The sequence below is a fragment of the Scyliorhinus torazame genome, chromosome 15, assembly GCF_047496885.1.
Source record: "Scyliorhinus torazame isolate Kashiwa2021f chromosome 15, sScyTor2.1, whole genome shotgun sequence".
Lineage (NCBI taxonomy): Eukaryota > Metazoa > Chordata > Chondrichthyes > Carcharhiniformes > Scyliorhinidae > Scyliorhinus > Scyliorhinus torazame.
Genome location: NC_092721.1, coordinates 19,257,478 through 19,269,679, shown reverse-complemented (window position 1 = coordinate 19,269,679; position 12,202 = coordinate 19,257,478). Strand labels below are relative to the sequence as shown.

General features: G+C 44.7%; 1 protein-coding gene across 5 annotated transcripts in view; it reads left to right on the top strand.

The window, feature by feature from the left end:
* dachc (dachshund c) overlaps positions 1-12,202 on the top strand; it is a 665,620-nt gene that overhangs the window by 529,283 nt on the left and 124,135 nt on the right. For 3 of the 5 annotated variants that reach the window (XM_072476123.1, XM_072476127.1, XM_072476124.1), the window contains 2 exons: positions 6,151-6,286; positions 8,175-8,309. In XM_072476123.1, coding sequence (XP_072332224.1) covers positions 6,151-6,286; positions 8,175-8,309 — 271 coding nt within the window. The remainder of the gene's footprint in view (positions 1-6,150; positions 6,287-8,174; positions 8,310-12,202) is intronic. The other 2 variants (XM_072476125.1, XM_072476126.1) reach the window with 1 other exon arrangement.

Here is a 12,202-nt window from a genome sequence, read left to right as displayed (position 1 = left end):
GCTGTAAGCATGAGTACAGGCATTTTTTGTGATTGCAGAGAAATTTTAAAACTGCTGTAAAACCTGTTGCGCACTTAGAAACCAGTGAGGTCTCTGCGTTGCTCTGAGCTATATAAATTATCCAACAATCAGGATGTGCTGGAATACTCCTGCTCCTAGCTATTCATAATGATGGAGAGCATACTTCAGTCTTCTAACAACGTTTGGACCAAATGTCAATCAGCCATTGGACACAGGAACGTTGAGCGCAATCAGCAACCTGGGCCCACATTTCTCTCAAAGCCACACTAGTTTCTCACAGTTGAAATTATGGTTCGCGTTCCTGTCCAAACCTACTTGCACAATCAAAAAAGAAAATCTTCCATAAGCCATGGGATGAGCAGCATATTAAAATACAATTCACTTTTTTTTCTTGCATTAAAAAATATTCCTTGATGTATTTTGAAGTGATAGTCTAGTGCTGTTTCATTAATATAGCAGGGATTGGGTACATCATAAAATATCAAGATTCTTAACAAGAATGTATAGTCTACCACCAATATGTAATCTGATTTTAACTCACCAAAGATGACTTTAAAATACTATACTGAGCCATTTACTTGTTAGATATAAAGTAATCAGTTCTTTTGCACATTAAATAATGAATATTTAAAAGTTTTTATAAGGTGATTCTTGGTGCCCTTGTGTCTTATTTTAGTGGAATTAGCTACATTTATTAAAAACTTGTATCAGTAACGCATTCCCTCTGGGGAATGACCAGTTTGTGGGCAGGGCCAGTGTCTGATGCAATGTTTTAAACCAGCATTATTTATCATGGGAACTCGAATGGCATTTATAATACCCCAATCTTTTATACAGCTTTGAACAATTTTCAGGCACATTACTTAATGGAAACTCCAAAATTCGTCACAGGCAGAGTACCGTTCACATTCAACCAGCCCACATTTGCAAAGAAACCAAGACAAAACCTCTGTTGTTACCTGTGATTCTCCATTTGGACAGCACTTTCTGAACAATCCTGAATGCATTAATAGTTGCACTAACAATCAATTCAAGATCATTAGTCGATCTTGTAACGTGTCTCATTTACACTTTCTGGAAGCAACGCACATTCACATGGAGAGGCACATTTTCTGCAAACAAAAGGAATATGTTCAAGCCTTATGCTCTTTGTGAAATACAAGGAGCTTGGGGAGCCTATAGTTCCCCATTGCTTTTTCCATGGCAATGCCCTTACCACCCAGAGTCAAATAGTCAATCAATCTGCACCCTTTTCTCCTGCGGTAAAAATTGTTGCAATCGTTTCAAATTTCTTGTGTTTGTCCTGATGAGCGTAAGACGAAAAACTTCAGCAGCATGCCACTCTTTTCAGATGGTGACAACCATGACTTATAAACAGACTTTGCATGCTTTGCCTCTCGACACCTGTCTGCTGCAGTCAGGCGTGCTAACGATATGGGACACTAGGACGTGCTGGCATCAAAGACTTTCGATGCAATTCTAAACTATCCCACCCCGCCTCCGCATTAGCACTAGTAATGGCAGGAGAGGGGAGAAGGTAAAACTTTGGTGCAAACTGACCGGAACCATGTGCCAGCCCCTATTTTTACAGTGCAGGTTGTCTGCTGTGTGAGTGTACAGGTCTCACAATAGGTGATAGTATAATGCTCAAATCTGATGTTCACAGTGTAGATTGGAGAATTATTTTAATTTAACAGCTGTGGGGTGGGTTTCTCAAGATTTATGAGATTCCATACTGAAAGAGAAGTGTGATCAGTTGAGAACTTTTCTTAACCATTGTTTGTGGGCTAACTCTTGTGGGCCAAGAGTAGCAGGAGTGCCTTCCTCCAACAAACCATTAACCATCCCCAACATCTCCCATTATCAACATTCTGAAGCATACCATTGACCAAAAACTGAACTGGGCTCGCTTGGTGATAGTAGCAAATATTCATCCGAGAACTTAGGTGGTGGTGGCGGCACAGTGGTATTGTCACTGGACTAGTGATCCAGAGACCCAGAGCAATGTTCTGGTGACTATAGTTCGTATCCCATCTTGGCGGTGAGTTCCCCACCGCTATCCAATGACACTTAGTGACTTTTTGGGGACGTCAAGAACTAGGGGTCACAGCCTAAGAATAAGGGGTAAGCCATTCAGGACTGAGACGAGGAAGACCCTCTTCTCTCAAAGAGTTGAGTAATTCTCTACCACAGAAAGCTGTTGGGGCCAGTTCATTGGATACATTCAAGAGGGCGCTGGATGTGGCCCTAGCGGCTAAAGGGATCAAGGGATATAGAGAGAAAATGAGAGTGGAATACTGAATTTGCATGATCAGCCACGATCATATCGAATGGGGGTACAGACTCAAATGGCCAAGTGGCCTACTCCTGCACCTATTTTCTATAAATGCTGTGACAAGGGCAGGTCAGACGCTAGGAATCCTAATGTGAGTAACTCACCTCCTGGCTCCCCAAAACCTGTCCACCATCAACAAGGCGTAAGTCAGAATTGTGATGGAATATTCTCCACTTGCCTGGATAAGTACAACTCCAACAACACTCAAGAAGCTTGACACAATCCAGGACAAAGCAGCCCTCTTGATCAGCACCCACCACAAACATTCAATCTCTCCATTTCAGACGCACAATCGAGCAGTGAGTACCATCTACAAAATACACTTCAAGAACTCACCATGGCTCCGTAATCAGCACCTTCCAAACGCACGACCACTCCCATCTAGAAGGACAAGTGCAGCAGACACATAGGAACATCACCAGCTTGGAAGTTCTCCAAACCACACACCATCCTTGGACTTGGAAATATATCTCTGTTCCTTCACTGTTGGTGTCAAAATCCTGGAACTCCCTCCCTGGCAGCACTGTGGGTGTACCTACACCACCTGGACTGCAGTGGTTCAAGAAAACAACTCATCACCAGCTCCTCAAGGGCAATTAGGAATGAACAATAAATGTTGGCCAAGTCAGCGATGCACACATCCCTTGAATGAATAAAAAAAGATCCTTGGCTGAAAACTTCTGCGGACTTTCCTGCTGGCTGAGGGGAAATGGAGTATACAAATTGTGAAGGGATTCTTCTGTACTGCGTTGGGGCTTGGGTGGGGTCAGAGGTTGCTTTGGAGGCCTTGGTGATTGGGGCATCATTTAAAATGGCGTCCTGATCGCTCGCTACACTGAGGAATTCTGGCGAGTGGAGATCCTCAGTGCAGGAAACAGAGCTCTTTGTGACCTGGGCCACGTGTTCCCCGTTGAGGCATCTTATCAAATGGGAGACTTATTTTATAGCCTTGTGTTCCTCAGCACTGCGAGCGCTGGGAAACACGTGGCTAGACGCCCTCGCTATGGGACTTTGTTCCCTTAGTTAAATCGCTAACTTCCTTAATTCCTCTCACAAAATCAAATAAGTTATTGCCATAAATTCACATGAGTGGCATGCCCACTGAACCCATGTCAAATATCAGTGGTTCTGTCTGCAGGACTCCGTTCTTTGTCCTGGAGACTTTCTGGAGGCCAATCTTGAGAGTGATGGTGCTGAGGACTACCAGCACGTGACCAGCATGTGACCAGCGGCAGCCATTATATCAGGCCAGCAATGGTCCATTTTGAAAAACAGAATTGAAACAAGATAATCTGAAGGACAGATAGATTTTTAGTATCTTCTTGCATCATCCCTTGTTGGCATGGCAATTTAGATAACTTTTTTCCCATATTTGTTCTTGAGAAAATCATCAATTACATCATCGTAGGTAAAATCTTGTAAAGATGCACTTTCATTTGTCAATATTGCTGAACTTTCAAAGGTTTGTGACTCATCATAATTGACAAATAATTTAAAATTCTTCACTACAGAAAAAGAACATTCACCAGAAGCATTTGTGACAGGTATTGTTCAAAAATCTCTTCAGAATGGTTTCCACATTTAGAAATGTTGCCTGAAAACCACCATGTACAAGTCTGTACAAATCAGCTGGTGATCTCGAAGCACAGAGCTCATCATTAATGCTGACATGAATGAATTGTTTCACTTCATCTTCAAAAAATTTGTCTTAACGACCTCCCAGTAGAATTCACTTAATTTCTTACTGCAGTGACTTTTAGCATTCTCATCCAAAATGCTATTGAAAAGTACACAAAATTAATCACCAGTTTTCTTCAGAGATTCACTTCTACTCTGCAATTGCACCATTATGATGTCACACGTAACATTGACAATCTTAACGATGATCTTCTCTTTCCCGTTTAATGTGATTTAATTGTACCTAGTTTCATCGAAAAATAATTTCCTGCATCTTGTAGGCTTCTCATCATCAGAGGGATCTTTCTTTTTGTTAATGTTAGTGCCTCTGCTGCCACTGAGCTATAGTCATTTCAAACTTCCATGTCAAAACTTTTAATTGAGACTAACAATTGTGCAGAATTCAATAAACCTGTATGAACATTTTACAGTGATTTGCTGATGGCAATGATTCTTTGAAGTAATGGTTCCACAAAAGAGTAAAAACAGCAATATTGTACTTTTCATGATCAGCAATAACTCTTCCAACATTTCTCCAGTTTGAGTACATGTTGATGAATGCTTGTTTCCTTTGACTAGGGTCAGGGAATAATTTGCAAGCATAACAGTAGACTTCTTTCGAAGTTTACAAAATAATAAACCAATTTCTAATTTCCGTCATCCCATTTCTCTTCACCCTCAGAAAATGAGACTTATGAAGACTTCTTACTTGCTTTTGGCCTGTTAATAGGTGCTGGTCAGTTCCGAGGCCCCGTCCTCACAGAAGCTACCGATGGACGAAACCGAGGTGGAACTCATGGTCACTGACAAATAAGTAGCCAGTTTGTTTCCTGGCTGCCTGTGTCCCGGCCCTGGGCCTGGCAGGAAGATCTGGCTTCATGTCTCCAAACGTTAGATTATGCAGAGAGATTATGTCAATTCAGCTCTGTTACCTGAGTAAGAAGTTAAGGGGTGATTTGCTTGTTGCTTTTAACATTGTGAAACAAATTGATAGAGTGGGTCGAGATGTTTTTCTGCTGATGGGAGGCCAAGAGGACATACTAAAATCTGAGCCAAGCCACTCAGGAGAGGAGCTATTGAAACCTTTTTCATGCAATGTCTGGTAGAAGTGTGGAACTCACCCACAAAAGAGCTGTCGTTGTGAGCTCAATTAATCATTTTAAATCTGAAGTTGGTTGATTTTCCTTTTGCTAGGTATGGGTACAAAAGGGTAGGGAGACAAGGAAGGTGGAATAAATTAAGATACACTTCATCCATAATACAGAATGGCAGAATTAGTTTGAGGGGTTGAATGCTCTACTCTTGTTACTTTGCGGGGAATGGGATGGAGAGGGCAAGATAGAACGAATGAGGAGAAACTTGCACTTTCTACAGATGGCGAGATAAACCTGATGCTATTTTATGTTTACATCACTTGTCGTATAGCTGTATCTGATACAAAATAGCTCTTTGTGGTAATGACAAATTGAATAGTGTTTGGACTCCAGTGCACAGTAGTGCACAGTAGCTTAGTGATTAGCACTGTTGCTTCACTAAGACCAGAGGCCTGGGTTCGATTCCCGGCTTGGGTCACTGTCTGTGCAGAATCTGCATGTTCTCCCTGTGTCTGCGTGGGTTTCCTCCGGGCGCTCTGGTTTCCTCCCACAAGTCCCAAAAGGCGTGCTTGTTAGGTGAATTGGACATTCTGAATTCTCCCTGAGTGTACCCGAACAGGCGCCAGAGTGTGGCGACTAAGGGGTTTTCACAGTAACTTCATTGCAGTGTTAACGTAAGCCTACTTCTGACACGAATAAAGATTATTATAATTAGATCTACCAGTTGCAAAGTCTTCTACTTTCTCTGTCCAGTGTGATACAGAAACACTGGTATTTAATCTGCAATTTTATGATGATAACATTGTTAAATTGTTAAAACTAACCGTTGAAACTACATTCACAAAATGCTTCAGAGTTGATGTCATTTGAACCCTGTGTTCCTTGCGTTGGATCCTATTATTTATCGATTTCATTATTCTTGCATCAGCCTCTCCCCTTTCAGACCTCGGGTTTGCTCGTTCTGACGGAGTGACTATCATTCGCCTCGTATTCGTTTCATTCTTTTGATGTTGTTGTTTGTAGGAACGTGTTCCCGACAGCCCGTCACCAGCTCCGTCCCTGGAAGATGGCCGCCGGCCAGGGAGTCACGCTTCTTCCCACCGGAGCAGCAGCGTGTCGAGTTCACCAGCTCGGACTGAGAGCTCCTTTGATAGAATCCGTGAGTTCCTTCGACCGAGACTTTGATCACTAAATGTTTCATCTGGCTAATACACTAAAGAATATTTCAAATTCAGCATGTGGGTTTAAAGGAATAAAGGAAGATTAAAAAATGAATGAGAATGCATATTCTCGAGCAACAGATAAAAATGCAAATGTCCTGGAAAGGATTACAGCACATTGTAGTCAAATGTTGAAAGTCATGTTTTTTTCCCAAATTTTCTACTTTAAACGTCTCCTGAATCATTGATTGTTATTGGAATGTGGTTCCATTATCCTTCCCTTAGTCCTGTTGTGACCTTACACATAAAGGGGTGTATTTTGGTGTTGCCCCAGTTCTCCTAAGAACACAAGAAGTAGGTATTGTAGTCGCCCACTTGATGGCTTCATTTAGCCATGATACAATCATGGCTAAACTGATCATGGTCTTACCTCCACTACCTACCAATCCCCAGAACCCTTGACTCAATTGTCAATTGCAAATCTATCTAACTCCACTTTGAAGAATGACCCAGCCTCCATGGCTCCCTGTGAGATAGAATTCCAAATGTTGTTGACCTTTTCAGAGAAGAAATTCCTCCTCCTGTCCAGTGCACATGGAAGAAGTTGGTCTACCCCGTTTCAGGGTTTCCCCATGAGGGCAAGTATTATCTCAGAATCTGTTCTGCCAAGCCCCCTCAGAATGCTGCATAGGAACGGCGCAGCTGCACTCCCCAGGGGGGTCAAAGGTCAGGAGAATCAACCCTCCGAAATGTCAACATGACCATTTGACACTTAAGAATGAAAGCAGAGCTTGGTCCTCTCCTTATCTGATAGACTTGTGGATTTTCCAGGAGGATGTATTGGTTAAATACATGGGACAGGGACCCTGCCTGATTCATTTCCTCCCTAACCGAGAGCTACTGAGCCAACTATAGCTCCCGAACTGTGGCTCCAGCTGAGAAATGATGATCAAACATAGAACCTTACAATGGCAGTACCCACCATTGGCCATTGGGAAAGATTGCCACTGATTTAATTATGACGGACAGTCTGTCCATGAACAATTAAATCTTGAAGTTCTTTTCCAGAAGTAGATGACTAAGAATGTTAGGGGTAAGGCTTCCCCATGATGGCATGTGGGTATTGTAACATTATGCTATGGAACCAGCTGTACGCGAATACAGCCTTTCAATTAGGAGACCTTTGATAACACATACAAAGAATACAATATATAACGTTAATGTTACCTTTCTTCCCCCATTTCTGTTCAGCTGTTTTATGAATACTAATTTGTGAAAAGTGGGTCCTGATGACCCCATTGGGCAATTGGATTGACCAGGATACTGAGCACATGAAACAAAATGATTGCTGACTATTTACTTTGTTATCAATATCAACCCAGCCTTTGTTACTATAAAAGCTCAGGAGGCCCGAGAAGGTAAATTAGACAGCATTTAATAAGCCAACGTAAAGTAAAGGCCGCAACGCGACTTACGGCTCAAAGGTCCCAACCGGGTCTCGAGAACACGCCGGTCCCAGTTTGGGCCGGCTTTTCTGAGGTGAATTCACGAGCCCCAGCTGGCGGGCCTCTGCCCACTAGCAGGGAGCTTGTGTTCCATGAGTCCCACGGGGAGATCAATCGAAGTGTCCCCGTGGGGCTCGGGAGTGTTACTATGGTTACGCTACATGCCAACAATGCCATCAGCGCCCGCAGTTTGTACAACACTGAAAACTGGCACAAATAATCCTACCATCGTGTTTTTAAAATTAAAATCTCAAGTGCAACCACTCGTTGGTATTGACTGATTCGAAGCAAATAAGGTCTTGGAATGAAAGTCTATTACTGAAACTCCCTTGTTTTATCCTGCATGGTTACTGAAAAGTACGTTGTTTACTTTAACTGATAGCTGTCCATCAGAATGGATTGTCAATTAACCAGGCCCTCCTGGGGCTGTCTCCCACTATCCTACCTGGGCCCAAGGAAGGAGATCTTGCTTGTCACGATGGAGGACATGAAGCGAAAAGGATGCACACTGAAAAAGGTAAAATATCTGATGTGTGTTTCAGCGCTCACTGCAATAATTACTCAAGCAGGTCCCTCTCCTGGTGATCGGTGAAAAATGACTTATTTTCAACTTGTCACAACATTAATCTCTGCTTCGTTCTCAACCCCAGGGACAATTTTTATTGAACTGCATCCTTTTTCCTGCACCCTTCAGCTTGAAGGGTTCTTGCGCTGCTAATTGGCAACCTTAACTTCCTGCGGCCAGTTCAATGGACAATTAGGGTGTAAATCCAGCAGGTTCCTGAATGGAGTAAGGTAGAGTTATCGACCAGCAAGTTCTGGAGATCTGTAATTCTCTGTCATCCCCTGAACTTGCTTGCTGATTATTTGTGCTTTAACACGCCATTATTTTTCTGGCTAACTTCAGACCCACTGCAATCTGTGATCTCCCTCTACATAATTCTCTTTCATAGGATAAAGCAACTCATTTAATATTCCGGGTATGTAATGCTTTCTGCAAATGTACTTGTTTAGGGTAGGTAGACGGGGAGTCTGGAGACTGGACACTGTCATTGTACCCAGTCCAAGGAACAGAAACTGCATGGAGTCAGTGTAATAAATACAGGTCTAAATATTCTGGTCCCGCATACCATGGGAATCACCACAGGTCGGATGGATAATTTGACAGACACGCAAAAGGTTCGTGGACCTTGGGTGGGAATATCCATCCTCTGGGCAGGTGGGACCTGAAAATCCCACCCATAGAGCTTTTTTCTTAGTTGCAATGAATTTAATCATCTTAATGTGGAGATGCTAGCGTTGGACTGGGGTGAGCACATTAAGAAGTCTTACAACACTTTAGTCCAACAGGTTTGGTTCGAATCACTAGCTTTCGGAGCACAGCTCCTTCCTCAGGTGAATGAAGAGGTGGGTTCCAGAAACATATATATAGACAAAGTCAATGATGCAAGACGATACTTTGAATGCGAGTCTTTGCAGGTAATTAAGTCGTGGCCGAGTCGCACGAGTATGTACCACGTACTGGATGGGTGGTGTTCTCATGTGTAATGGTGGTACCCATGACGATGATCTGGTACATCTTACAGAGATTGCCATGGCAGGGTTGTGTGGTGTCGCTGTTCTGAAGGCTGGGTAGTTTGCTGCAAACAATGGTCTGGTCTGTTTGAGGTTGCGCGGTTGTTTGAAGACAAGTAGTGGAATTGTGAGGTTGACCTTGGCAAGATGTTCATTTTTGTTTAAGGCTGCAAAAAAGATGTCGTAGTTTCTCCACTCCGGGGAAGTACTGGACGACGAAGGGTATTCTGTCGGTTGTGTTCTGTGTTTGTCTTCTGAGGAGGTCGGTGTGGTTTTTTGCTGTGGTACGTTGGAACTGTCGATCGATGAGTCGAGCGCCATATCCCGTTCGTACGAGGGCATCTTTCAGCGTCTGTAGATGTCTGTTTTCTCTTCCTTGTCTGAGCAGATCCTGTGTATACGGAGGGCTTGTCCATAGAGGATGGCTTCTTTAATGTGTTTAGGGTGGAAGCTGCTCCACTTCTCCAGCTTCCACGGAGCATAGAATCCCACCGTCAGCGAACGGCGTGTCACCTCCCGCTGCCGTAAACGCAAAAATACTTCAATGGCTTTAAAGTGCTTTGGGACATCCTGGGCAGGCTTCTCCATTTCTGAGACTAAGGGCGGGATTCTCCGATTGCCGACGCCAAAATCGCATTCGGTGATCGGCCGGAGAATCCATGTTTACAGTGAAATCGGGGGCAGCGCTGTTTCTTTTGATGCTCCGTCCCCTTACAAATGGCGTACTCGAGAAGCACGTCGCACACCTTTGGGACGGCCTCAAGGATGTCAAGTGAGCCCCTCCCCCGATGCTCCACGCCCGATGGGCCAACTTCCCTGTACGGCGTGGTACACGTGTCCTCTCAACTTTCGTAAACCTGGCGTGGTGGCTGTGGACTGTGTCTAGCGACGTCACAGTCGGCGAGGGGGGGGGGGGGAAGCAGTTCCGCTGGCAGTGGGGGGGGGGGGGGAATTCAGCAGGTGCTGGGTGGTCTGATGTCCGGGAGGGGGGGCGAGTGGGGTTACAGGGGAGAAGTTTTTGTAAGGCTGGGTCCACACGCGGCTGGAGATATGTTGTCCGGCGCGGCCGCCACAGGCCGCCGCCTTGCGCATGCGCAGCCATGGACCCGCCCATTGTGCGTCCATATCGGTAGGTTATGTGGCACAACTGCTAGCTCCCCCACCGAATGGAGCATCGGTGCGGGCGTGGGGCGACGTTTTGGTCAGCAGACCTGACGCATTGTCCAGATATAGCCGCAGAATTGGAGAACCCAGCCCTAAGTGTTGATGCTGGCGCAGAATTCGTGGACGTTTGCAACAGCAGAACTGGTGCTGAACCTGGATCGATTCAGCAACTGTGGCGGGACTAGCCCCACGTGGAACACACTCGATTCCAATGAAAAACAGTGTGGGATTCTCCGGGTCCGTGATTGACAATCCGGACGCTGACAAGTTGCAGCCGCATTGCCATGTGAGAGTACCTTTAAGAAATGGATGTTTAAGCAATGTACCTTTAAGAAATGGAGCTGATCATATTACTGAAGTGATGTCAGAGGGTGGGGGGAGCTGAGCTCGCTTCTGCTTTTGGTTTCAGTTTGAGGAGAAAGCTGGGAGTGTCTGTGTGTTTTGCTGAGAGCTGCAGGAAGAAACAGAGCTGGTCTGTGGATGTCTGCAAATCCAAAGACTATAAATATATTGAATGTAACCTCATGTCTGTTTTTGAAGGTGAAGTCTTTTGGATGTTTAAAGGAACAGTTTGAAGGATTATTTAGTGTTGTAGTCTTTTGGGGTTATCTTTGAAGTAATGGGTGTTAAGATATTAAATGTTTGTTTTTAAAAGGTTAAATTGAGTTCATAGAATAAACATTGTTTTGTTTTAAAAACCATTGTCCATAATTGCTGTATCACACCTGGAGAATACGCCGTGTGCTTCCCACACCACAATCTATTAAAAGTTGTGGATCGGTTGAACTCCATGAAACACTTTGGGGTTCTGTGAACCCGGACCCATAACAGCATATACACATTACAACCCCCACACACACTCATGATGGGTCAGCTGGGGCCAGAGGGCACTTAGGGGGTGGCCTAGAGGGGCACCTATATGACCCGTGGCGCTAAGTTCACACTGGGCTGTCAGGGGCTTACTCCCTGACCCCATAGCCCACCTTCTAGCCACCTTCCGCCACTCCTCCCAGTCCTGGCAGAAGCCTCCAAGCCATCGTCACAACTGTCAGCGATGTTGGGCACTTTCCCTACCCCCTCTCTTTCCCTCAGCCGCCATGACGCCAGTTTCACAATTTTTGCAAGCACAAGTGAACAGCGCTGTCAGGAACTTGGCCGATTGGAGGCGGAGAATCACAGTTCCCCGGACAATACCGGGCCGGGTCCGCTAATGATAAGCAAACGGTGTTTACTGTACATGCATTCTGGACTGCATTGCCGCCGAGGTGAGGGAGAATTGCGATTTGCCGTCACATCGTGATTTTAGAGTCGAAAGCTATTCTCCGCCTGATGGCGTTTTGCGATTTCGGCATCAGCCAACAGCGAATCCAGCCCCATATTTTGAAATAAATTTAGAGTACCCAATTCTTTTTTTTTTCCAATTAAGGGGCAGTTTAGCGTGGTCAATGCACCCACCCTCCACATATTTGGGTTGTGGGGGTGAGACCCACACAGGCACGGGGAGAAGCTTTGGGACATCCTGAGGCCATGAAAGGCTTCCACCCCCAGTCTCCAAACCACACTCACCTCACCATAGGTCAGTGGAAAGACGAAAGTCACCCTCAGGATCTTTCAGTGGCAAACGAATGGAAGAAATGAAATCATTTGCCATCCTCTGAAAAGTAACAATAT